A 25,749-nucleotide genomic window follows, 5' to 3' on the forward strand; every position below is an offset into this window, starting at 1 on the left:
TTACACCAGCCTTTAATCATTACATTTAATAATAACTCCAGGTAGAGTCCAATTGAAGGAAGGAACAAGCATATGTGATCAAGATATCACATTTATATATATATCTAATTATGCAATTTTATATAATTAGTAGGGCTGTTAAAGTTAACGTGATAATAACGTGTTAAAGCAAATTAGCTTTAACGCCACTAATTTCTTTAACGCATTAACGCAACTTGTGATTTTTTTTAGGTTGTAGCGGGTTCAGTTTTAAAGCTTGAAGATACTGGCATTATGTGAAACTAGAAAAACCAAAGGAATCCATCAGTATGCAACATTTTGACAAGGAAAAACTGTCATGGCCATTTTCAAAGGGGTCCCTTGACCTCTGACCTCAAGATAAGTGACTGAAAATGGGTTGTATGGGTACCCACGAGTCTCCTCTTTACAGACATGCCCACTTTATGATAATCACATGCCGTTTGAGGCAAGTCATAGTCAAGTCATAACACTGACACACTGACAGCTGTTGTTGCCTGTTGGGCTTCAGTTTGCCATGTTATGATTTGAGCATATCTTTTATACTAAATGCTAAATATACTAAATACCTGTGAGGGTTTCTGGATAATATTTGTCATTGTTTTGTGTTGTTAATTGATTTCCAATAATAATTATATACATAAGTTTGTATTAAGCAAGCATATTGCCATGCGCTACCCTCAGCATGTTGCACGGCTCGAAATTGCCAAAGAGCGCTGCGCTCAAAGGTCAAATTATTTCAACTTTGACCTTGTTGCGGCTGACCTTTCAAAGCACAACCAATGAGAGCAGTGAATGCCGTTCCTTGTGTACTTTTTGATGGTACATTGTACCTGCGGGAAGCTACGGAGGGGCTGGTGAGTGGATGAATGAATTTAAATGTGAAAACAATAAACCTTTTTAATCTTAGAAGTAGGTTGTTTGTTAATAAACACAATGTTGCATTTAACATCTTTTTTTATTCAGTTTGACGCTCCTAAATTCCCTTTGCTTAAACAGCCTGGGTTAAAACTTTTTTTTTTACAAAATAAGTATTTCTGTGCTTAACAAGACATAACTAATGAATGGGCAACTAATAAAATGACGATCTTCAAATAATCAAACAATATAAACATCCATAAACTTAGAAGGTCAGCAGGTTATTTTAATAAAAACATAATATTTCTTTTAACAGTCCGTAAAGCTAGGAATTTAAATGTGAAAACATGAACCTTTTTAATCTTAGAAGTAGGTTGTTGTTTTAATAATCACAATGTTGCATTAAAAAAAAAATGTATTCCGTATATACAGTATGTATATGTATAGTAATGTTGATGAATGGGAATAAATAAAAGAAAACTCTTATTGGAAGAAATTATTTATTTAAATTTCTAATACTTTTTTTTACACATTTAGAAATAAGGGACCGGATTTGGCCCACCAATTGAATAGGCCTGCTTTATGCTAAGCTAATTGGTTTCTGGATGTAGCTTCATATTTATATGCTGTCAGCCTTCTCATCTAACTACACAAGCATATTCCCCAATAATCACATAGAGAGTCAGAGAGACGGACCAATGTGGTAATTGTAGTAAGGGACAGACAAGTAGGACGTACCTCTCCAACCATGCCGTTCCATATCCCGTTGATCTTCTTGCCGTGTTTTCCGTTGTTGACCAGGTAGAGGTCATAAGTGAACTTGACGTTCCTCGCTATCTTCTTCAGAATGTCAATGCAGAAACCTTTGCAGCACTGCTTAATGTAGGAGCCTCCTGATGCTGTGCTGTTACTGCAACACACAAACACACACACACACACACACACAATCAACAATTAGGTCATATATTTCGTTTTACATTAGAGGACATTTCAGTGTTATATAGATGAGTGTGCGGAGTGTGAGTGTAACTGTACTATTGCCGCCTGCTCGCTCCACATCTGGTGGTTCCATCAAACTGTAAAACTAGAATTATGACAGTGCAGAGTAACCATAAATACTGCTGAAGGGCAGAGAGAGCTTACATTGAGTTTGCGAGTGTGTGTATGTGTTTCCCTCAGTGCCTGAAAACACAGGGGTACTGAGCAGATGCTGCCGGGCTTTAAATAGAGCTGGGCTCTGCAGAACAACCAACCCACATGATTAAAATATCAGCTGTCCTTCCCCTCGTCTCTCTCCTCGTTCCGTTACGCTGTCCTTTTCCCCCCTCCTCTTATGTGTTTCACTGATTACGTCCGTAAGGAGGTACTTCTCAAAAGGCCTACCTACTGTACTGTACATACACAGAGCAGCCGTGCAGAAAAGGACGCAGAGAAAGGAAACGGATGTTTCAGTAAACTTTTCTGACAGCCCTCCCCGAGGACTTTGGAGCTGTGAACTGAACTGAATTGTTGGATCAAATGACACTCATAATCTATTAAACTCTACCGGCATTTTAAAAAGTATTTCCATGAAAACTTTATCCCACTCCCATGCCATCCATCTCTGATGTGCTGTAGCATGTATGGATTGGAACAGTAACTCCTGTGACCTTTTCACTTGCTATTTTAGCTGAGAAAGTTCATAAAGAACTGAGGGAGTCACACACACGGAGAACGACTGTCAAAGAAGTGAATCATCAAAGGATTAAAATGTCTTTTAGCAGCAGTCAACTGTATCTGCGGCACAGCGTGATGTGCATGTGTGTAGAAAGAGAGAATAGTATGTACAGTATGTGCCCCAGGTGTCCTGATGCACACATAATGTATACATTAGTTCTTCCCAGCTGGGCCCTCTCTGCATCCTTATGTCACTGTGTAAACACACACAGACTCCCCGAGATGTACATCTGTTTGATTCATGTCATACTTTTGTAACAAAAGACACACAAATAAAATGGAAGTAGTGACTGAGTAAATGTAGCCCTTATGGATGGTTGCATGTATGTATGGACGCATGGATGAGCGCACGGATGGCCGGGCACGGAACACAGCAAATGTAACATGAACGAACGGCCCAGAAGAGACTAGTCATCGTGGCCTGTGAACGCTCAGACTTCTACGGCGATCGCTGCGGAGAAAGGTCGAGAAATCGGGTCACAAGTTAAACTTTCCGTGCGCTGTGATTCAGTCGTCTAATTGTCCGTGCCTACAGTGTGGCGTTGTCGTGACTGCACGGGTCAGAAGCTCAGTGGTTGTTGTGTCGCATCTCCTGTCTGTCTTGTGTAGTCTGTCTGATGCAAAAGCTTTTTGATATGGTGGATTCTGTTTGTTTAAAAAAAGGTAAATAAACCTTCAAAGACAGTAATTACAGTTGAATTTTTTGCACTTTCCCTGTGCTAGCAATGACTATCTCATCTTTATCCTATCCTAATAATTGCTATCCTGAAATTTAAATATTTTCTATTGTCTGGTAGAAATTGTCATAGAAATTATAACAATAATGCTGTCAGTCATGAGTAGAATAATTGAAAAAAGATGGATTTTAGTTGTGCATGTGGACTGTGTTGTGTCCGAGTGATCAACCAGAAGCACAGTGCAGATACAGATACTGAGCCAGTGCCAAATAAAGCTGCTGCAATTATGATTAATGCTTCTGCACTCTGACCTGGCTGTATACAGATGAGCTCAGATGTGAGCTAAATTGTAGAAATTAGCAGAGAGAAACAAAGCTCTTGTCATGCAGAGGCTCTTATTGAGGTGTCCATATATAGCAGATAATTGGAGCAAAACCCAAGATGTCAAAGAATCCCAGGAGAGGTTTCTTTGAGAAACTTTCACTGACTATTCAAGAAATATCTCTGCGTTGTTTACACACTCGAGGAGGCCGGTAACATATTTCAGCCACTATAAAAACACCTTTTAAGTGCTTTTCAAAGGGAAAAGTCCATTGAGTTGTTTGACGTGTCGCTGTTGAAAGAGAGAAAGCTTTCTGCAGGGCTGATTCTTAAAAGCGTACGTCATACATGTAGAAACACACAAACACAAACAAATCTTATAGTATAAATAATAGGGCTGTCAATAAATTAAAAATATTTAATCACGATTAATCGCATGATTGTTCATAGTTAATTGTGATTAATCGGAAATTAATCACAATTAACTATGTACAAAAATTTACCTTAAAGGGAGATTTGTCAAGTATTTAATACTCTTATCAACATGGGAGTGGGCAAATATGCTGCTTTATGCAAATGTATGTATATATTTATTATTTGAAATCAATTAACAACACAAAACAATGACAAATATTGTCCAGAAACCCTCACAGGTACTGCATTTAGCATAAAAAAATATGCTCGAATCATAACATGGCAAACTCAAGCCCAACAGGCAACAACAGCTGTCAGTGTGCAGACTTGCCCCAAACAGCATGTGATTATTATAAAGTGGGCATGTCTGTAAAGGGGAGACTCGCCACCATGCCAGTTTTTTCTCGTCAAAATTGAGCGTTATGGAGCGTTATTTAGCCTCCTACGTGACAAACTAGTATGACGTGATTGGTACCAATAGATTCCTTAGGTTTTCTAGTTTCATATGATGCCACTCTAGCTTTAAAACTGAGCCTACTACAACCTCTGAAAGATCGCTTGCGTTAATGCGTTAAAGAAATTTGTGGTATTAAAACGACTTTGCGTTAACACGTTATCGCGTTAACTTTGACAGCTCTAGTAGAAACACACAAACACAAACAAATCTTAAATAATGTGAAAAAAATCCCAAGCAAAAAGTGGAATTATAAATGAAATGCCTAAAAGAATCTGTTAATTTGTGGCTTTATTTATATCTTATAAATATGAAATTTAGTTTCACTGTGACAAGAATTTCAATCTGTTTGAACCAATATAATTTGTACCAAAGGATGATTTGAGCCATTCAGCCCACTGCTATTGTTGCAGTGGAGAAAGTGATATAATATGCAGTGAGGTGGTGAGTGGTGAGGTGGGAAAAAACAGTATATATACTGTACATAAAGAAATAATCAGATTTGATGAAGTAGCACAACAAAGTCAATATGAATTTGTGAAACATTTCCATTCCATTAGCTGATGCTGTTATCGCGAGCCACTAAGTGCACACAACAGATAACCAAATATTCCTGTCTTCCTGAAGTGATCATGTCGGATAAAGATATGCTAAAAATAACAACAGAAAAAATTAAACAGATACTAGGAATGTTTTCCAAATAGCAGGTGCAGAGTGAGGATATGGGAATGGGGATATTCAGTGGAGAGAGATTTCTTTTTTACAATAGAGGATATGGAGTAATCGTGCTGTCCCACCTGGAGTGGGAAGGACATTTCACTACTGGGGAACTGTAGAAAGAAGAGTCAAGGCCAGGTGAAACGATGACGTAGCTGCCGCAGGGAGTGGAGAGCTAAGTGGCCGGTTGTAGCAGAGCACAGAGCACCGGCTGGCGAGTACGGATAGACCATAGCCCCCAGATATGCGCGTGCGACTCCCTGAGGAGCCTTGAATGCCAGGACCAGAATTTAGGATTTGATGTGAACAGCCACCGGCAGCCAGGGGTGTGTGGGGGGGGTATATGTGGGGCGGCGACAAAGGAGAACTTGGGGAGGTTGCAGACAGGGCAGGCTGCAGCGTTCTGGATGGTTTGTAGCTGCTGAACAGAATACTTTACGAGCCTGGCTTGGTGGGAGTTGCAGTAGTCCAGATGGGAGATGACAAAAGGTTGGGCAGCGTCCCACATGAAACATCTTTTCATTTTCTGTCTCAAGGTACAGCTCAGGCTGGGATTTATGTAATCGTTTATTTACAGGTTGTTGTTTAACAGGGACACTGCACATTCGAAGACATAACTATAAATGTGCAAGAGTTAGCCAAAAGGCTGGTTTTCATCCCTGGTATGGAAGCCAAAGATGGCCATAACGATTTGAATCATACAAGCAACTACACACCTAATTGTGAACTTTAATCACTACTGAATACTTGAACCAAATAGCGTTGAAATATTTTACTTTCATCCATTTTCTAATAGCTAATTTCGAGTTGTGCTATTTTGGGCTGCAACCAACGATTATTTTCATTACAGACAAATCTGCAGAATATTTTCTCAATTCATTGATTAATTGTTTGGTTGATAGAATGTCAAAAAAATAATGAAAAGTGCCCGTTAGAGTTTCCTAAAGCAAAAAGTGACTTCAGTTGATCAACTAATTGTTTCAGCTCTAGTGCAATTTGAGAAACTTATTTTTTAAGTACATTGTTGTTGGGTTTACAAATTCGGACAGACAAGTGTCCAATATAAAAAAACAACTATATTCGAGTTGCTTGAATTGTTTTTTGTTTTTTTATCTAAAATTCAAGTCAGTCATGTAATCCAAGTAAAGAAGTTCAGAGTAGAGACCGGAAACCCTGCCTACTTGAATTTATGATTAAATTTAACATCTCGAAATTTCAACGAGGGAGAACCACAGAATTTCAGATAAATGGTTTTCACTATGAATTACTTCAATTCTATTCATATTTAAATGTCAAAATTAAGTATTCAGTATTGGGTACATTTCAAAATTAAGTGTTCAGGTGCTTATAAGATTCAAATCCTTATGGCCTTTCTGTGCTTCCATACCCGGCTACATCTTAAATAATGTAGGTTCTCTAAAATTAGATAAAAATAAAGAGTACAATATAAACAATATTGAAATATCATGCAAGCTCGCAGAACATTAATACGATGAATGTTTATAGTCAATATTTACCACAGAGGAAAAAAATAAGCAACATTACTAATTATTAATTAGTAATTGTTACATTTAAAACAAGCAACACGTTCAGTAAAACAACACACGAATCACACTGCATTAATGGAACAATGAAACAAAGAGCACAATGGGCAACACATGCAATTACAGAGGTAGCAGAAACAAAAATCAAGTACACCGACAGATTGGCATTAGCGAGCTGACAGCAACAGAGAGCAATTAATTATTAATGCTGACAGAAGTGATTATCCATGAACCAAATGAGAACTACTTTGCCGGTACGTGTTAAACTCTCTGACAGAAGTTGGATGAGAGTTTTACTCCTGTTCAACACTGACAAATAACACTAAATAGTGAGTAATGTCAGGGAAAATCACTGATGTACATCTTGGCTGCCTCAGCTGACAGATTCATTATATAAGAATCTGAAATTAGCTGCAATGAATTTGATTTAAATACAATGTGATACCTGTATCTTTTCTCCTGACAAAAAACACACCTGGAACTACACACGACCTATTTGTCTCAGTAAACAACATACAGTGACGACCAAGTTGTGACACAGACCACCGAGCTTGTGAGTTTAGTATTAACTTGTGTTTCAGCACCACCATGTGAATATATTACATTGTCAGCCACATACATTTGGATTTCAGTCTCGAGGACAAACAGACGATGAGTCATTATTATATAAAGTAAAAATGAGTGGGCCCAGTAGAAACCCTTGTAGAACAAAAGTGGACAAGCAAAGGGCAGCTGATTGATGAGTATGTTCCCAGACAAATTGAGACCGGTTTGAGAGATGTGGGATCTATTCATTTTTCTACTGGAAAAAGTAGATGGATAGTAGATAGATTACAGGGGCACTAATTGAAAGGGTCAAAATGCCTTCCTGAGATCAAGAAACAACTTTGCTGACACCACCTTTTTTATTCAACTGAGAAGAACGAACAACTTCCTGTCTATAGCAAGCTGTTAAAGCATTTATTCCATATCCACGTCCATATCCATGTCATTTTCATCCACTAGATACACTAGTTGGGGTCTATTTCGACTTTACTATTCCACTAGTGAGGCTCAAAATGTCTAAATAGTACAGCCCAAAATGTCCACTAGTTACACTAGTTGTAATTTGTAAATAGTAAATTACTTACAAACACTTTCTCTTACTAGTTAACTAGTCAAGGCAGATATGCAGACTAGTTAACTAGTAATAGTGTATTTTGACCTTACTAGTTAACTAGTGATCTTAAAATGTTTACTAGTTAACTAGTATGGACCAGAATGTCCACTAGTTACATTAGTTGGGGTATTTTTGACCTTATTAGTTAACTAGTTACACACACTTTATCTTACTAGTTATCTAGTCAAGGCAAATATGCTGACTAGTTAACTAGTTATAATGTATTTTGACCTTCCTAGTTAACTGGAGAACTGTCATACATAACTAGTGAAATGTTATCACATCACTAGTTAACTAATAAGGTTGAAATAGACCCCAACTAGTTAACTAGTCAGCATTTTGCCTTGACTAGTTAACATGTGAGCTGCAACATGCAGCCACTAACTAGTTGCAGTTCCTCAGGCCAACATGTTAGCTACTGTAGTGCGCAACATGCAAATGAAGCAGGCGGGAAAATGACAAAGTCCTGATTGGTTGGTATTTTTTGTTTTGAAGTAGAGAGCCAATTGGAAGCCTCAACGCACACTTGTTCCCCACAACCTCTCATTAGCATTTCGTGCCACTAGTATTACTAGTGAGTATTTTGGCTTTCACTCGTTCAACTAGTGGAGGAAAGATACTTCTGATATCAAGGATATGGAATACTGTCTCAAAGGGCTTTCCATACCTGTCTCACCTGCTGAACCACCTCCGTTTGAGGAGTTGTCAGCCTATTCTTAGTAACGTTGAGCCTGTGTGGCTCTTAAATGGTTCTTAAATAACTCTGGAGCAGTGGGTGGGTGCTGTGCATCGCCGAGTGTGCATCTACTTACTTTTTGACGTGCCTTCGGCAGGGAACGGAGTTCCTCATGCAGGTGCCGGTGAGGATGTCCACATTGTCGACAATGACGAAAGGTTTCTCCTCCAGCGTGACGATGGAGAGATGGTTCTCATCTGCATCCTCGTCCCCGTGGGAGTTATACCTCGGCCACACCGGGAACATCAAAGACAACGTCCCGTTCTCCCAACGGCCCATCTGTAGGGGTGTGTGTGCGAGCAAACACACACAAATTCAGGGACAGCCATCTTAATTAAAGTGTTTTGATTTTTTAATTTCCGTGCTCTTTTGCAAAACCACTGTGTTCATTTGTTACCTTCTCCCACTTCCTCTCACTATTCAGGACGATGACAACCAATTTGGGGTTGGCCTGGTAACCATCTGGAGTGAAGGATAAGTCGCGCCCCTCGTTCCATACGTGCATCATGTGTCTGAGACAAACGGGAGCAAAAGAGAGAGTAGGAAGCTGTTATTTGCTTTTGCTTTGCATCTGTTTGAGTGTTTGTGAGTATGTGTGCACAAGAGCAGATACATTTGAAATAACAAGTTAAGCACTCTATAATCACTGCAAGAGTATCCTCTTCAAATCAATGCTGTCTTCACCCACTGTGTGTGCATGCATGCCTGAGTGTGAACGTGTGCGTGAGCATCTCTTTGTGTGTAGGAGGGGGAGAGTCAGAGGCCACATATCTCTCCCATCAACATTCTGCATTGATTTCTCCACAGATACAGTATACGCCTGAAAAACAAGCCACTGGTGCAACAAGGCTGCCCTCTCTTACTCACTACAGTTATCTTGCATACGCAAACAGATCCTTTGCTGAAACATTTACACACTCGCTAAAGTGAAGCAGTAGAGAGGAATAAATGAACCAGTATCACACACGGTGATATGGGATTAAGAATACACTCGCTACAGTAAAACAATTTCCAGAAGGCGAGGATGTTCTGAGTGTTGAGACTGGGATGATAGCATGAATTCCCACTAGGCAAAAAGAGGCCTGTCTAAGGAAGTTTACTAAAAAGACCAAATAATAAGAGGGACAGCAGCTGCCCAACACAGACCACACTTTTCCTTAGATGCCTTGTGTTCTGTCTTATTACAAATGGTTTGATTCATTTTGACACAGTGTCAAACACGGTTTCCACGGGTGACGTTATACGACTGAAATATCATCTGACTAAAATAGAATATTTCAAAAGTCAAACATTTGAAGCTTTACATCTGCTTTACAAAAAAATTGAATTTGGCATAAGAGTCCACTTTTTTTTGGGAACACTTTCTATGATTCCCACGTCTATAATGCATTCTACACATACTTATAATGCATTGTAATCTGCTTATAGCACTGTATAATCATAGCTATACACACTCAAATATTCATAATGGTTTATAATAATAGTCAAAACACATGATAAAGCATTTTAAAATGACTTATAATGTACACCGAGCTGGTTATTGTTGTGATTTCATCTTGGGGTGTATCCCGACGTTTATTTAACAACACAGTACATTATCGCGGTTATTACACGGCTACTCACTTAAGAAATCAATAATTTGACACAAAACCGGTCCGCCAGAGTCCGACATCTGAACTGTGTCCATAGCAACGGTCTGTTATACATAGCAACGGTCTGCTATAAAGAAATAACAGACCGCAGAACTCCGTGATTGTCCAATCAGAATCGAGTATTCAACAAAGCTGTGTAATAATGCATTATAATCTGTTTATAGCACTGTATAATCATAGTTATACATATTTATAATGCTTTATCACATTAATCATAAACACATTATAAAGTATTTTATAATGACTTACAAGGTCAAGTATCAGAACAATCAATAATTGTCAATCACTTACTTTTTTTTGGGCAAGGATCTTAGTTTATTATAATTTGGCCGTGTGCGATTTGAGACAACACTACGCTGTCAAAGTTCATGCAGTATGCAAGTAAGTACACAGTGTGCACAGAGTACTACTGGAAAAGTGTACTAACAAAAGTGTCTGAATTGAGACACAGCAATTATAATCACTGTTATAATGCATTATAATGTGATTATAGGTTTCTCTAAGTTTGCTTCATGTAAAGTAAATATCATTAAATCTAAAAAGTGAGTGAGCAGCAATTATGAAGCATTATGATACTTGATCTTATAAATCATTATAAAATGCTTTATAATGTGTTCTGATTATTGTTATAAGGCATTACGAATATGTATGAGTGCTTATAACCTTAATTATATAGTGCTATAAGCAGATTATAACGCATTATAAGTTTATAATGCATTATAGACATGGGCATCATAATGAAGTGTTACGATTTTTTTCTTAACTAATAAGTCTTACTAAACGCACATTTAATAAATGCATTTAAAAGATGCTTTATGTTTTCACAGACTCACAGCGTCATTATTCTAAAACAATGTAGAGCTGTAAAGATTAATTGACTAGTTGTCAACTATTAAAATAATCACCAACTATTTTGATAATATATTTTCTGTGTCTTTACTCCTCTATGACAATAAACTGAATATCTCTGAGTTGTGGATAAAACAAGACATTTGAGGACATCATCTTGGGCTTTGGGAATCACTGATTGACATTTATCACCATTTTCTGACATTTTATAGACCAAACAACTAATCGATTAATCGAGAAAATAATCAACAGATTAATCAACAATGAAAATAATCGTTAGTTGCAGCACTAAAACAATGAGTTAAAAAAGGACACAAACAAACTCTTCTGTGTTTTTATATGAGCAGGTCAAGGCACAGGGCCGTGAGGGATTCATGCATAAACTCAATATTTCAACAGGAAGTCAAGACGCATAAAGAGAATGGTTTGAGTGCTGTTTGGCGTGCGCCCCGCAGGTGAAAACTATGATAATTGCACTCCAAACAGATTTGATGTCGTCTCATCTGCAGGAGAGGTATTAGAGTCGACACATACATATTGTTGTTGGACGGTGGATTAGAGAGAGCTACATTAATCATCTGTTTTTACAAAGACTTGGAAAGGGGCCTGTGCTCTTTCGAAGCAGGCTCCACTCACACAGAGTAAAGAGTAAATAAAAGGTCCGTGTCTCCCTCGAATGCATGCAGGCGCTGCAGAAATACCAAACAGCTCTGCTGTGGGTATACCCTCTCTCAGCAAACACAAATAATTAAACATAAACCAACAAAGTAACACATCAGAGACACTTCTGTGCTGCATAACCGCACCTGCCGTTGTTATTATAGGTTACAATGCGATTAGTGACATGTCAAGACAAATATATATTTTTGTGTTCATGGTGCAGCAGGTGATGCCCTTGTCACAGTGCATTGCCACAGCTGAATACATACTGTATAGCGAAAACACTGTGACGGTCTATTCCGGGAAACTGCTGTCTCCTCCTATCTCAGGTTTGTTTCCATTTTTGGGGAAAGATTTTGATCTAAACGGATGAGGCTGGTGTGTTTTTGAGGCATGTGAAACAGGCAGATTATTCTTCATATATTCATATTTATATTCACGTGGATATTCACGTCATTTTGTGATCCTGTGTGACGTTAACAAAACAAAATGTACAGCCACATTAAAAAGGGATTAATTCAATGATTTCTAAATGACTGTACGCAAAATGATTTGCATTAACTAGAAATTCAACAATTTTTTTTCAGCTGTTTTCATTAATATTATCTTTATATTTGTTTTATGGATGTCAAAGTCATAATGTGTCAACGAAAATTCGTTTTAACGCCACTAAATTATTTAACGCATTAAAGCAACTCGCGATTTTTAGGTTGTAGCGGGCTCAGTTTTATAGCCAGAATGAAGATACTAGAAACTAGAAAACCTAATGAATCCACCATTAGCACCAACCATGTCATACTAGCTTGTCGCAAAAGGAAATTAAATAACTCTCCAAACTTGTGCTAAATTTTGGCGTTTTTTGAAAAAACTGGATTGGTCTTTTTCAAAGGGGTCGCTTGACCTCTGACCTCCAGATATGTGAATGTAAATGGGTTCTATGGGTACCCACGAGTCTCCCCTTTACAGACATGCCCACTTTATGATATTCACATGCAGTTTGGGGCAAGTCATATTTTTTTACGCTAGATGCAGTACCTGTGAGGGTTTCTGGACAATATTTGTCATTGTTTTGTGTTGTTAATTAATGTCCAGTAATAAATATATACATACATTTGCAGAAAGCAAGCATATTTGACCACTCCCATGTTAATAAGAGTATTAAATAATTGACAAATCTCCCTTTAAGGTACATTTTGAACAGATAAAAAATGTGTGATTAATCGTGATTAACTATGGATAATCATGCCATTAATCGCAATTAAATATTTCAATCGATTGACAGCCTTAATTTGTTTTTTTGAATCCTTATATACAATGTTTAACTTTGTTTTGTTTATCTGACTGTTATGTAACTCAGCATCATTGTAAATAATCACTCTGAGTTATAAATAAATAAATGAATTGCCATCTTTAAAATGTGCAGAGCATGTTCCCGTTATTGCAGTGGGTCGCTCATTGTGTGAGCTCTTTCTAAAAGTATGAATAAAGAAGGAAATATTATGGCAGCGAGCATCTTTTCAGAAAACAGTGACAGCTTAGGGGTTTGCATGGTACACTGGTTCCATCAAACAGAATAACCTTTAGAAATGTACAACCAGGACAAACCTAAAATAAAAACCTGCACCATTGTGGAGACCGAACAAGCTGAAGTAGAGTCTGGGATATTAATGCCTGTCAGGCGAGAATGACGGGGAGATTATGTTGTCCTATTCCTCTCCACCTCACGTTGTTTATACACACTGCGGCAAGATTGTATCTAGACTAATGTATGCAGAATTCTGATCACAGCCTCACCACTTCCAAATCGGGGTAGGGGAAATCCAACCTGTCAGTTTATTATCACAAAAATTGGCTGCAGTTGTTTTGACAAATATGCAAATTATCTCTAATAAGTTAGTGAGACAAACGAGGTACCTCTGACAGAATGAAAAAAAAGATTGTTCTGAAAAAGGGTTTGAGCTCCTATTGAGGTCTGAGTTATATTGGATCAACCTGTCAACAACGGCGGGATTGTATATGCTTTGATATATACTGTAACGGGCTAATAAGAAGGAGAGATGGGATAATAAAACCATAATGGTGGAAATCACACTGTGGCTCTCATTCTAATGAGGAAACTCATAAGTCATCATAGATGAGCGGAGCCTAGCAACGTGACCTCTGTGTATTCAGTAGGTTTCATATAAAGTTCTGATTAATAATCATATTTTAGCCACTGAATGCCTCGAAATCAAGATGTAGTCACAATATCACACAGAAAAACCCTGAAAGGAAGCGATGCCATTAAAGGGGACCTATTATGCTTTTGTGCTTTTTCCCTTTCCTTTAGTGTGTTATATAGTTTTTTGTGCATGTAAAGGTCTGCAAAGTTACAAAGCCCAAAGCTCCACACCAAAGGGAGTTACTCTCCTCCGCAGAAACACTGCTCCTGAACTGCCTGAAACGCCTTGCTTCTAGTCCTGCCTTTTCTTCCGTAAAGTGGTGATGTCATCAGTTAACACATATGCGTACATCAGATCGGCAATACTTCATCCAGAGTAGGCTCGGATGACCACACCCCCTTTTGGGGGAAAACAATCCCGTGTCCCTCAGAGACGGTAACAGCATAAAGACAAGACGTTGAAACATGTTTCCAAACTTCTACTTTAAACAATCCGGTAATAATAATAACACTATTCTAAAGAGTTGCTATGTAGTCTGTTGCACCAACAATAAATCCAAAACACTGATCTAAAATTTGTTCCCCTGACGTGTCCTAAAAAAGATATAATAGAGGGGCTTTATGGCTCCAAGCTATAGACCAGACCAGCATCGCATCATCGCCGAGGCTGCGCTCCCGTTTGGGGGAAAGAAACTCGCTGTCGCAGGAGAGAAAATGAGGAAAAGCTGTTGTGTGGCGGGTTAACCGAGGCTTTCACACTGAGATTTGAAGCACATACCATACGTGACTATTCACCGTCAGTGTGATAAATCACTAAATGATGCTGGTGACAGTGACTAACATGGCTAGCTAACGTGAGCTTGAGTGTGAGGCTGCTGCAGTAATACAGTCATACATTAACGTTATAGCAGCATCAAACTGTCGTCTCCAACTAAATCTCAGCCTATAGATCAAACAGTTGTCTATTAACAGGCTGATTATTTACAGACAACTTTTAGCCGAACGTGATTCAGTCAAATATGTATAGAAGTCTGGATAAGCAACATCCCGCCACTGTGTTGGACGGGGGAAGACTGAAGGGACATGGCGGCGATCAACCTTAATTTATTAAGGTATTGCGAACGCTCAGGTTCAGACAAGGTTGAAAAATAATTATTAGACATGTGTTTAAAAGAAACATTTGTATAACAAGAGATGAATGCGTTCGAACTTGTCAAAATTACAATCCTAACATACATCAAATTTCATTGAAGTCTATGTGATCTTCAGTTTTCTATCCCCCAAAAGGGGGCGCTGCCTTGACTTTTTGCGAAGTACCCGTATGTGCCGGTCTGATGTTTAACGGCTAGTTTGGCACGCCCTCAAATAAAGCTAGTTAGAGCAGAGCTGGAGTGGAGTCCGAAGAGTTTGGTTCGGTTGAATAATCACAACAGCGGGCCAGCTGACAAAGGAGCTCACACAGAGCGTTTCAGACAGAGGGTGAAAAGAGGTGCTGCAGCACAGCCGCTATGAGAAAAATAAAGCGTTCTTTGAACATTAAAGCATGTAAACATGTTCTAGTAGAAACACAAAATACAAGTATGCACCTGTAAAATAAGCACAACAGGTCCTCTTTAACAGATTCTGTATTTGTGCTTTTACAGTCGTGGATGTTCAGTGCCTGCATGTGTGTCTGTGCCCATTTGTCCCCCCTTCTTGTTTGAAGGATTTGACTGTTTCCTCATCACACAGACTTCAGAGAGGATGCATATGTGTACACACACACACACACACACACACCCACACCTACCAACACATGCGGGCCACCCACAGAGCCAAGCAACAAGAGAAACGAGAGAGAGAACAAAGCTAGTAAAAGCTGCTTTAATCCTGACTTAATGACAGTGAATCCAGTCATGTGAAGTAAGGTGCACACACAGAAATACACATGAATACACACACACACACACCAGACACATGCTAGTTGACACAGGGCAGCGACAACACGGAGGGCTGCCTGAAGTTCAACTCGCTGTCGCTCGACTAAGGCAGCAGAGTGAGCTCATGCACCGAGCAGCCATGTACACAACAGCTAATAGTGTTAAATGTCATTAGACATCAGAGTGTTTAACGCTGCTGTCATCTCCACTTCCTTTCTCCTTTCTACCCCTCTCATTAGTACATTAAAAAGACTTATATAACGCTGCTCGACGCTCAGCTACAAAGACGAGCCGAGTTATGCAAGTCCCTAGACCTTGATCTCCTCACACTCTCACACAAGCACACACATACACACCTGCGCAGGGCGCTAGGTGGGAGCTTCCCGGGGCTCCTGTCTGACGCTGTGCTGTAGCAGCTGCTCTGGGCCTCTGGCAGCTCCCCCTTCTCTCGCAGCATGGACGTGGCTGCGAAGGAAATGATGCCCACTCCGTCCCGCACCCTCGAGTCCAGCGGGTACTCCCAGTCATCGTAGGACACGGAGATCATCCCCAGGGGAAACATCTGAGAGGAAAGGAGAGGAGATCTGAGAAGGGGCACATACGGTGTGAAAGACTCAATTTCACTTCGCCCAATTTTAAACATCCACATGTATCTCTCAACGGTGACAAGCAGATGATTTATTGGTTTCATGTGCCTTCCTGAAATGATTCATATCTGGCTATTAAATAAGGGTGAGCAGACTGTATGTCCACAAAGTGAATTGCTCATCCAGGTATATCGCCTACATCTTGAAACTGTCAAAATGAAAGACTAGAGAGACTAAATGGCTCTCTAAGTTTGTCTCTCTAAACCACACTGAGCAAACATCAAATAATGCCAGCACACTAGTCCGTCAGTCTACAATCTTTTGTTCTTACTTTTTAATTTGGCACTAAATGTTGAATCAGATCTTTGAAAACAGAGGCATAAAAACCCAACACAAATAGGGACTTGAGAATGATGGACAAAGAAAGGAGGAGAATAAACATCGGAGAGGCTTTTGAGAAAAGGTAAGCAAACATTGGATTTATTTCCAGTTTTAATGTGAGGGGAACATTTGAGCTGATTATACTTTGAATTATTTAGACACATATTTATATCCTATTGGGATAATAGCTACCTCGCTGTCTTACACGTTGAGAGTGAATGTGTACGTAATGTTGTCAAACATCCTATTTAGGGGCAGAGCAAATGTTTTCAGGTAGAGAGAGAAGAATGTAAACAACGCAGTAAACTAAAAATATGATATGAATTATAATTCACCAGTCACCATGATGTGTCTCTATACCGTCCTAGACTTATGCTTATGTCTTAAAGGAATAGTTTGACATTATGGGAAATATATTTATTCCCTTTCTGTTTAGATGAGAAGATTGGGGACCACTCTCGCTATTTGTCCCCTAAATTTGACGGACAGACGGTTAGCTTAGCTTAGCTTATCACAAAGACTGGAAACATGTGGAAACAGCTAGCCTGGCTCAGTCCGAAGGAAACAAAATCTGCTTTCCAGAACCTCTAAAGCTCACTCGTTAACATGTTAGACATTGTTAGTTCAATCTGAACAAAAAATGTAAAAGTGTAAAAGTCATAGACAGTATAAAAAGATGGACGACGCGTCTCCACTTCCTCCCACTGTACAAAAGTGAAGCCGAAATACTCCGGATACAGGAGCTGCCATCTTGAGATTTGGATGTAATTTGGAGCCAGAGTCTCCGTGGTAGTGATCGGTGGCTGGAACCGTGGTATCAAGGTCCCGCCCCAAAAATGAACATTTATTTATAACAAAAATGTATTTGACGTGTACTTTGACTTTTTACTTTGGCCCACGTCTCATCCACTAACATGGAGGGGGTGGGATTTTATGACCTATACTGCAGCCAGCCACCAGGGGGCGATCGAGGTGTTTTGGCTTCACTTTTGGGGAGCTGTCATGTCGTCTATCTTTATATACAATGTATAGTAAAAACAAAGTGGTTATGTGCCGGACTATTTCTTGGCGGGGAGCAGTAACTACCTGGAGTCTCTGTTGGTTAACTGGACAACAGTATGGTACATAAGCCCGTATACAATGACAAATTGTCTTTTTTACACTACGGTTTAAGCAAACAAGATAAAATATATTAATTACTGAGCTTTAGAGATGTTGTTATGCTGATTTTTGTTTCCTTCAGAATTTCAGTGTTTCTTTAGTGCTGTATTTCATATCATCTCTAGAGAATAAAGGAGATGAGTTCTATACAGGAGATGTAGCAGATGACCTGCAAACAGCCTGGAATCAAAAACACTGCTTGTCTTGTCAAACCACTCAAAAGTGGCCACCTGTTACTACATATGGGGCCGCACTACCTCAGGGGTAAAGTCTGGGTTGCCAGTGGTGAGACTGGACACGATCCAAATGTAACCGGCTCCTATCAGGCCCAAGGAGCGAGCTTCCTCCATTATATACCTGTCGAGGAGTAGAGTCGGAGAGTTAATAAAGATTCACTGCAGACATCTGGCGTACCGTGTATGACAGAGAGACAGAAGCAGCGAAAGAAAATGAAATACACTCACACAGCCTCATCCTTGGAGCAGTAGAGCAGTATAACAGGACTCTGGATTCTCTTGAGAGCAATGTGTGATTTAGAGTTTGGGTCGCCATCTACAGCATCTAGAGTCACCACACTCTGCAGGTCCCAGCGCACGAAGCTGTAACAATACACCATTAAATAAAACAAGGCACTTAATCTTGTCAGCTGCCGTAATAAAGGTTAAGGACGGAAACAGGCCGTGTGTGAGCGTATTCATCACCTGTGATCCACTGTTATCTTCAGTGTGCTGATGAAGGCCTGGTACCCGGGGAACTTGGAAGTGACGATAGAAAAAACATGCCAGTCATACTCCTCCATGATGGCGAGCATGAGCAGAGCCTCCTGCTGCAGAGCGGCGCCGAACTGGAAGAACGTGGACTTCTCATCCTGCAACGACACACAGGCCAGCAGCACAGACAGTCAGCAGATTTGTCTGAGGAACTGAATTAATTGCAGAAAAGAAAAGAAGAGCTGGAGTGAGCGCAAATCAGACTCAAAAACCTGGTGGAATTAAAAAATTTAATTTTGCAATCAGTGAGTCAGACTCGGAGAGTGGCGGAGATAAGAGAGTGTAAGCGTTGGCGAAACAAATGAGGGAAAATGGGAACGAGAGGAAGAGATACTGAGAGATTCAGACAACAAGTTAGACTACACTGCAAGAGAGTGACTGCTGGCAACAGGAGGGCCCTAATGGTCGCACATAACTGGCTCATGACTCACAAGTTTCACTTCGACCATCAGTAGCCAATGCATTGTCTCAAACCCTAATTGAGCTAAATAACGATGCTCTACCTGCTTGCTCATTTTGTCTGGTGCTGTGTTATCGAACTGGCACGATGTCTAAAATGTAACACAGAAAAAAAGTAATTAATGCTGAACATCATTTTTCTGTGGAACACTAGCTGCAAAAGATATGGTGTCATTTTATAGCAATGGAAGTCAGCGGATATCCTCTATAAACTGTGGCTCCAGCATTAATTCGCAATGCCATGTACAGTTAAATCATTTAGTCTCAGCATTGGAGGGAAACTGAGGGTCAGCGTGAGAGTAAGTTGCAGCAAGCAAGCATTACCAAAACCAAAGCAGTTATTAAACCAAAATGAAAACCCAAAGTGAGTGTGAAATAAGTTGCTAATGATTGCAGAATGTATGTTTGCATAAAGTGTACGCTGAGTTTCCCCCTGGGGACACAACAAATACGACAGCGACGCAGCCCATCCACCAGAGAGGAGCGAGGAGGAGGAGCAGACAGCGAGAAGAAAAAGGAAAGAAAGGCTGAAGGGGAGAATAAGGAGGAGAAAAATGTGGCAGTCTTGTGAGTGAGATTGAGATACCTGCTGCAGAGAGAGGTGGAAGAGGAGTGAGAGTCTTGGGAGGAAAACTAAGAGCGACACAAACATCAAACCTCCTCACAAGGTCCCTCTTTATCACACACACACACACACACACACACACACACACACGTGCACACACACCACATGCACACGTACATGCGCTGACGCCCCCTCCGCAGAGGGCATCAAAGAACGTGACACATTAAACATCAAAGCCCTCATAAACACACATGGAGAATCAGCTGTCAGCTACCGTCTCTCTGCCCCCACCACCTCCACCTTCATGTGTGTGTGTGTGTGTGTGTGTGTGTGTGTGTGTGTGTGTAAACCTATATTGTGCCTCTAGTGTTGTCCCTCAGTTCAACAAAAAGCTCCCAGCTCAGGCCATCACACACACAAAGCAGGCCCCGCAGAGATTTAACTCCCCTCCCTCCAACGCTACAAAAAAAGACAGAAAAGTGGGAAGGAGAGGGATGAAATTGTACTTCAAAAAGATCTATCTCACTGTTTCCATCTGTGTGTGTGTGACTGTAGGTGTGTGTGTGCGGCTTTATAAAAAAAAGACAAAAATCTCTCCTCTGTGCGGCAACAGGCACACAGCCTCAGTTTTACCCAGATAACACCGACACAAGCACAGATACTAACATGCACCCACCCACTCCCCACTCACACATACACGAGTACGACCGGCAGTCGCATACAAATCACTGCTGAAACTATACAGATTTAACAGTTGATCATTAGTCAACAAAACAACCTGTTAATTGTTTAAAGGATAATTCCAGTTTATTACAATAATACGAGTCATATTATTACACTGTACTCTAAAGTAGGGCTGTCAAAGTTAACACAATAATAATGCGTTAACGCAAATTTGTTTTAACACCACAGATTTCTTTTAACACAACTTGTGATTTTTAGGTTGTAGCGGGCTCAGTTTTAAAGCTAGAGCGAAGATACAGGTATCATATAAAACTAGAACGCAAAGGAGGCTAAATAACGCTCCAAACTTGCGCAAAATTTTGGCGAGGAAAAACTGGCATGGCCATTTTCAAAGGGGTCCCTTGACCTCTGACCTCAAGATATGTGAATGAAAATGGGTTTGTAAACTTTATTACAATCATCATATACATACACGTACATAAATTAAATTTGACCTCTGCATTAAACCCCCTAAGCATTTAGGAGCAGCTTGGAGTTCAGTGTTTCGCTCAAGTACTCTTCGACATACAGACAGGGGGAGCCGGGGATCGAACTGCCAACCTTGCACTCGAAGGACGACCACTCTATTCTACTCTACTTTATCAGGTGTAACCACCACGGTCCAGGGTTCGAATTTGACCCGTGGCCGTGTGCTGCATCTCATCCCCTCTCGCTCTCCCTCTTTCATGACTATCACCATCAAATAAAGGCAAAAAAAAATAAAAATGGCACGTGCGGTCGGCCCGGCTACGTCAACAAAGCACAGATAAGCTCTGATTACAACACACACAGAGGTAGAGTGACTTCATTTTCTGCTCAGGTAGACATTACTCCTCTATATCTTTACATAGACAATAGTTGTTTGCTGCTATATTAATGCTCTGAATATCATATAGAGAACCTTTAAGAAAAGCTGGCTCAGTTATTTCTTCCTCTTCCTAGAATTAGATTACGTTTAAATATCTTCAAAGAGTTATTCATGCTTTTATCACTTCTCGTCAGGATTATTATAATGCTGTGTTTACAAGCTTTGACCAAAACATGATTACACGTCTTCAGGGTGTCCAAAACGCAGCCGCTAGACTTTTAACCAAATCTTGAAAGCATTATTACATCTCCCCAATTTTAGCTTCCCTTCACTGGCTCGCCCTCCCCGTTTTAGAATTGATTTTAAAGTTTTATTCTTGACTTTTACAGCCCTGCATGGTATGGCACCGAGCTACCTGGCTGAGCTTCTAATTCCTTATGTACCAGCCCGTAGCCTGAGCCCCTCTGATAAGACCCTGTTAGCTATTCCCCGGTCAAGGCTGAGGACCAACGGTGACAGAGTGTTTGCTGTTAGGACTCCAATCCTTTGGAATAGATTACCTGAGGAACTCACTGCCCTCTTTTAAATCATCTCTCAAGACTCACTTTTACTGTTTGGCTTCTTCTTCGTTCATTTTGTGCACTTTTATCCATTATTTTACTGCTGCTGTTTTATGTGCTGTTATTTTTATTTGTTGACTGTGATCTTGTATTTGATTGTTCCTGCTTTCCTTTATTTGTCCTTGTTTGTGCAGCACTTTGTCACGGTGGTTTTGAAAGGTGGTATGCAAATAAGTTATTATTTAAATGTGCATTTAGGTCAGAGAATCGTGTGGGAAAACGTTCTGATTGAACTAATAACTATTTCTAAGACTAGTGGAGCTAGATGTGCAGGGATGACGACAGAACTACCAAGTGGGCATTCAGGTGAAACTGTCTATCGAGCCAGCTGGGCCAGCCAATGTAGCCTCACAAAAACAATGTAGACAGAAGGCCAAGCCAAGTAGATTTATGACAGCACAGCCTAATACCCACTGCAGAACCTAATGATAGGTGGTCTAAGCATCATTTAACATGAACGCTTGGGTTTCCATAGCAATGCTCACCCAACATTCGGGGAAATTTCTTTGTGTATTGATGACAAATGTCTGTAATTTTTCCTCATTGAACAGGAAAACTGTGTGCGCACAACTTTGTCAAGTACAGTAGGTGAACCAGAAAGTCCGTCTGTAACCTGAAAGTTTGTTTAAAATCTGTATGATATGATATCATAAGTCAGAATCATTCTTTGGGTCATTTATCAAGCAAAAATGTCAAACGTTTGTTGATTCTCAAATGTGATGAGTTGCTGCCATAGTCGTGGGTTTGGGATTGTTAGTAAGTAGGCCTGTCACAATAATTACTATATTCACTTAATGTACAATATATGGACATGACCTTGATCATTTTTTTGTTTTATCGTCCACAGTTCGGTGTGGGAACATTTTGGGTTTAAACCAAATGAGAGAGGAGTGTTAATGTTGCTACTTATATCTAACTTAATATGTTGTTACTTTGCACTTTTAGTTAACAAAAACTGACTAACTATTGAGAAACTGATTGGCAGTCTCTCTATTCCCCTGTGCCAAATGTTTAATATTTATTGAAGTGCAATTTTTGTTAACAGAGCCTGAGAGTCCGTTTTACTTATTGTTTTGATTGTGTGGGTTTATTGTATTTATGTTTTATTCATTTAGGATATTCTAATATTTGTATCACATTCCAATTGTAGTGTCTGAATATTCTTAAGAATTAAAAGTTCATTGCTCTTTGAAAGGCTGTACTTACATTATTAGTAGGTCTGTCAAAGTTAACGCATTAATGCAAATTTCTATAACACATTAACGCAACTTGCGATTTTTAGGTTGTTTTAAAGCTGGAGTGAAGATACTGGTATCATATGAAACTAGAACACCTAAAAAGAATCGATTGGTACCAACCATGTCATGCTAGCTTGTCGAAGGAGGATAAATAATGCTCCAAACTTACACTAAATTTTGGTCATGAAAAACTGGAATTGCCATTTTCAAAGGGGTCCCTTGACCTCTGACCTCAAGATATGTGAATGAAAATGGGTTCTATGGGTACCCACGAGTCTCCCCTTTACAGACATGCCCACTTTATGATAATCACATGCAGTTTGGGGCAAGTCATAGTGAAGTCAGCACACTGACACACTGACAGCTGTTGTTGCCTGTTGGGCTGCAGTTTGCCATGTGATGATTTGAGCTAAATGCAGTACCTGTGAGGGTTTCTGGACAATATTTGCCATTGCTATGTGTTGTTAATTGATTTTTAATAATAAATATATACATACATTTGCATAAAACTGAGGAGGACACAGGATTCAAAATTATTAATAAACAGCTACTAATAAACCCAACATGCAACTCATCAAAAACACAGCTGAGGGCGCCTGGGTTAGCTCAGTTGGTAGAGCGGGCGTTCATGTATTAAGGCTTGGTCCTGACCGCGGCGGCCCGGGTTCGAATCCGGCCTGTGGCCCTTTCCGCATCCACTCTCTCTCTCCCCCCTTTCAAGACTCTATCCACTGTCCTGTCATAAAAATGGAAAATGCCCCCAAAAAAATAACTTTAAAAAAAAAAAAAAAACACAGCTGATGGAAAATTGTGAAATTGTGAGGAATCATATATGCACACACACACATACAACCACAGTGGTCCTTGTGTGCTGACAGGCTATAGAGATGGTGCTACATGTCATACATGTTCATAACATGCTTTTAACGTGTTTAATATTTACACCTGTCATCACGGTCTAACTCACACACTTCCTTTTAAATACCTTCACAATCTGAGGAGAGGAGAGGAGAGGAGAGGAGAGGAGAGGAGAGGAGAGGAGAGGAGAGGAGAAGAGATGAGGGAGAGGAGAGGACAGGAGAGGAGAGGAGAGGAGAGGAGAGGAGAGGAGAGGAGAAGAGATGAGGGAGAGGAGAGGAGAGGAGAGGAGAGGAGAGGAGAGGAGAGGAGATGAGAGGAGAAGAGATGAGGGAGAGGAGAGGAGAGGAGAGGAAAGGAGAGGAGAGGAGAGGAGAGGAGAGGAGAGGAGAGAGAGGAGAGGAGAGGAGAGGAGAGGAGAGGAGAGGAGAGGAGAGGAGAGGAGAGGAGAGGAGAGAGGAAAGAGGAAGAGAGGGCAGGAGGTTTAGGGGAGAATTCAGGGTGAGTGTTTTTAGAAGACTGAGAGGTGAAAGGGGACGATGATATTTGCTGGTGGTTAATGAATTATAAAGGATAAAGAGAGACGTTGACACAGACATGCATCTTCTCATCAAATCACACAAGTCCACCAAGAAGCTCACATATCAATAATGTACAGATATAACACACACACACACACACACACACACACACACACACACACACACAAATGTATTTCCACATTATAACCCACATACTCTACCTAGAGATTTACTGATGACATTGTGCATCAATTATATAAATACAGTGAACTCCATGTACAGTTTCACATCCACCCACGTCGCATGCACACAGCCCACACACACACACACACACACACACGCACGCACGCACACACACACACACACACACACACACACACACACACACACACACACACACACAAAGGCCCCTCAAAATATAGCTTTACTCATGAGCCACTAGCACATACCATTAAATAATACACCACATAAACCAAGACAGCATCTCACTTCTTCTCTCTCCCCCTCACACACACACAGACACACATGCTACTTCATGTCAAATTTAATTTTTGTTTACAGCAATCAAGTGAAGAAAGTATGAAAAGTGTGGAGAGAGCTGTACGGATCCAGAATAATGAGAGACGACCTGACACATTTCTAGAAGTCGTTGGGAGAAGGAGTCATGTAGGCTACAGGAGGAGGAGGAGGAGGAGCAGGAGGAGGAGAAGGATCGGAGTCCTACAAGGTGGATGAAGAGAGGAAATACTGTAAGCAGCTACTGTAAGGAACAATAATTGAAAGGCTGGTAGACGAGTACATGACACGGGACAGCACAAAAGAAGAGGATGGAGCTAGTATGCAGAATAATGAGAAAAAGATGGGGGTAAGGAGGACGATGATGATGAGGCCAGCAATATGCAATATTAATATTTCATGCAGTAGGTCAGTTAGGATGGCGCACTCACATTAGGTTGGCCTGACAAAGTACGGCCCCCAGATGCTGCTAAGTAACATCCCACTTGAGTCTGCACAAAAGTGCAAACAAACTAACAGGGCAAAATAAGTCCTGTGTCAACAAAGCAAAGTGTGCAAAGGTCACATGCAAAATAAGTCAATCACCCAAAAAAAGATTTACAGCGGCAGTACTAAATGCAGAATAATATTCTGCTCACAGTTGAGTTGTAGAGAGATTAAATTACATCTCTACATTATTCTGCTGAA

General features: G+C 40.2%; 1 protein-coding gene across 1 annotated transcript in view; it reads right to left on the bottom strand.

Annotated features, from left to right (window-relative positions):
- grin2ab (glutamate receptor, ionotropic, N-methyl D-aspartate 2A, b) overlaps positions 1-25,749 on the bottom strand; it is a 128,775-nt gene that overhangs the window by 24,472 nt on the left and 78,554 nt on the right. The window contains exons 5-11 of the mRNA XM_074629662.1: positions 18,686-18,852; positions 18,449-18,583; positions 18,242-18,341; positions 16,212-16,417; positions 9,012-9,126; positions 8,691-8,893; positions 1,615-1,786 (exon numbers count right to left, since the gene is read on the bottom strand). Of these exons, the coding sequence (XP_074485763.1) occupies positions 1,615-1,786; positions 8,691-8,893; positions 9,012-9,126; positions 16,212-16,417; positions 18,242-18,341; positions 18,449-18,583; positions 18,686-18,852 (1,098 nt within the window). The remainder of the gene's footprint in view (positions 1-1,614; positions 1,787-8,690; positions 8,894-9,011; positions 9,127-16,211; positions 16,418-18,241; positions 18,342-18,448; positions 18,584-18,685; positions 18,853-25,749) is intronic.

Source organism: Sebastes fasciatus, chromosome 3, assembly GCF_043250625.1.
Source record: "Sebastes fasciatus isolate fSebFas1 chromosome 3, fSebFas1.pri, whole genome shotgun sequence".
NCBI lineage: Eukaryota > Metazoa > Chordata > Actinopteri > Perciformes > Sebastidae > Sebastes > Sebastes fasciatus.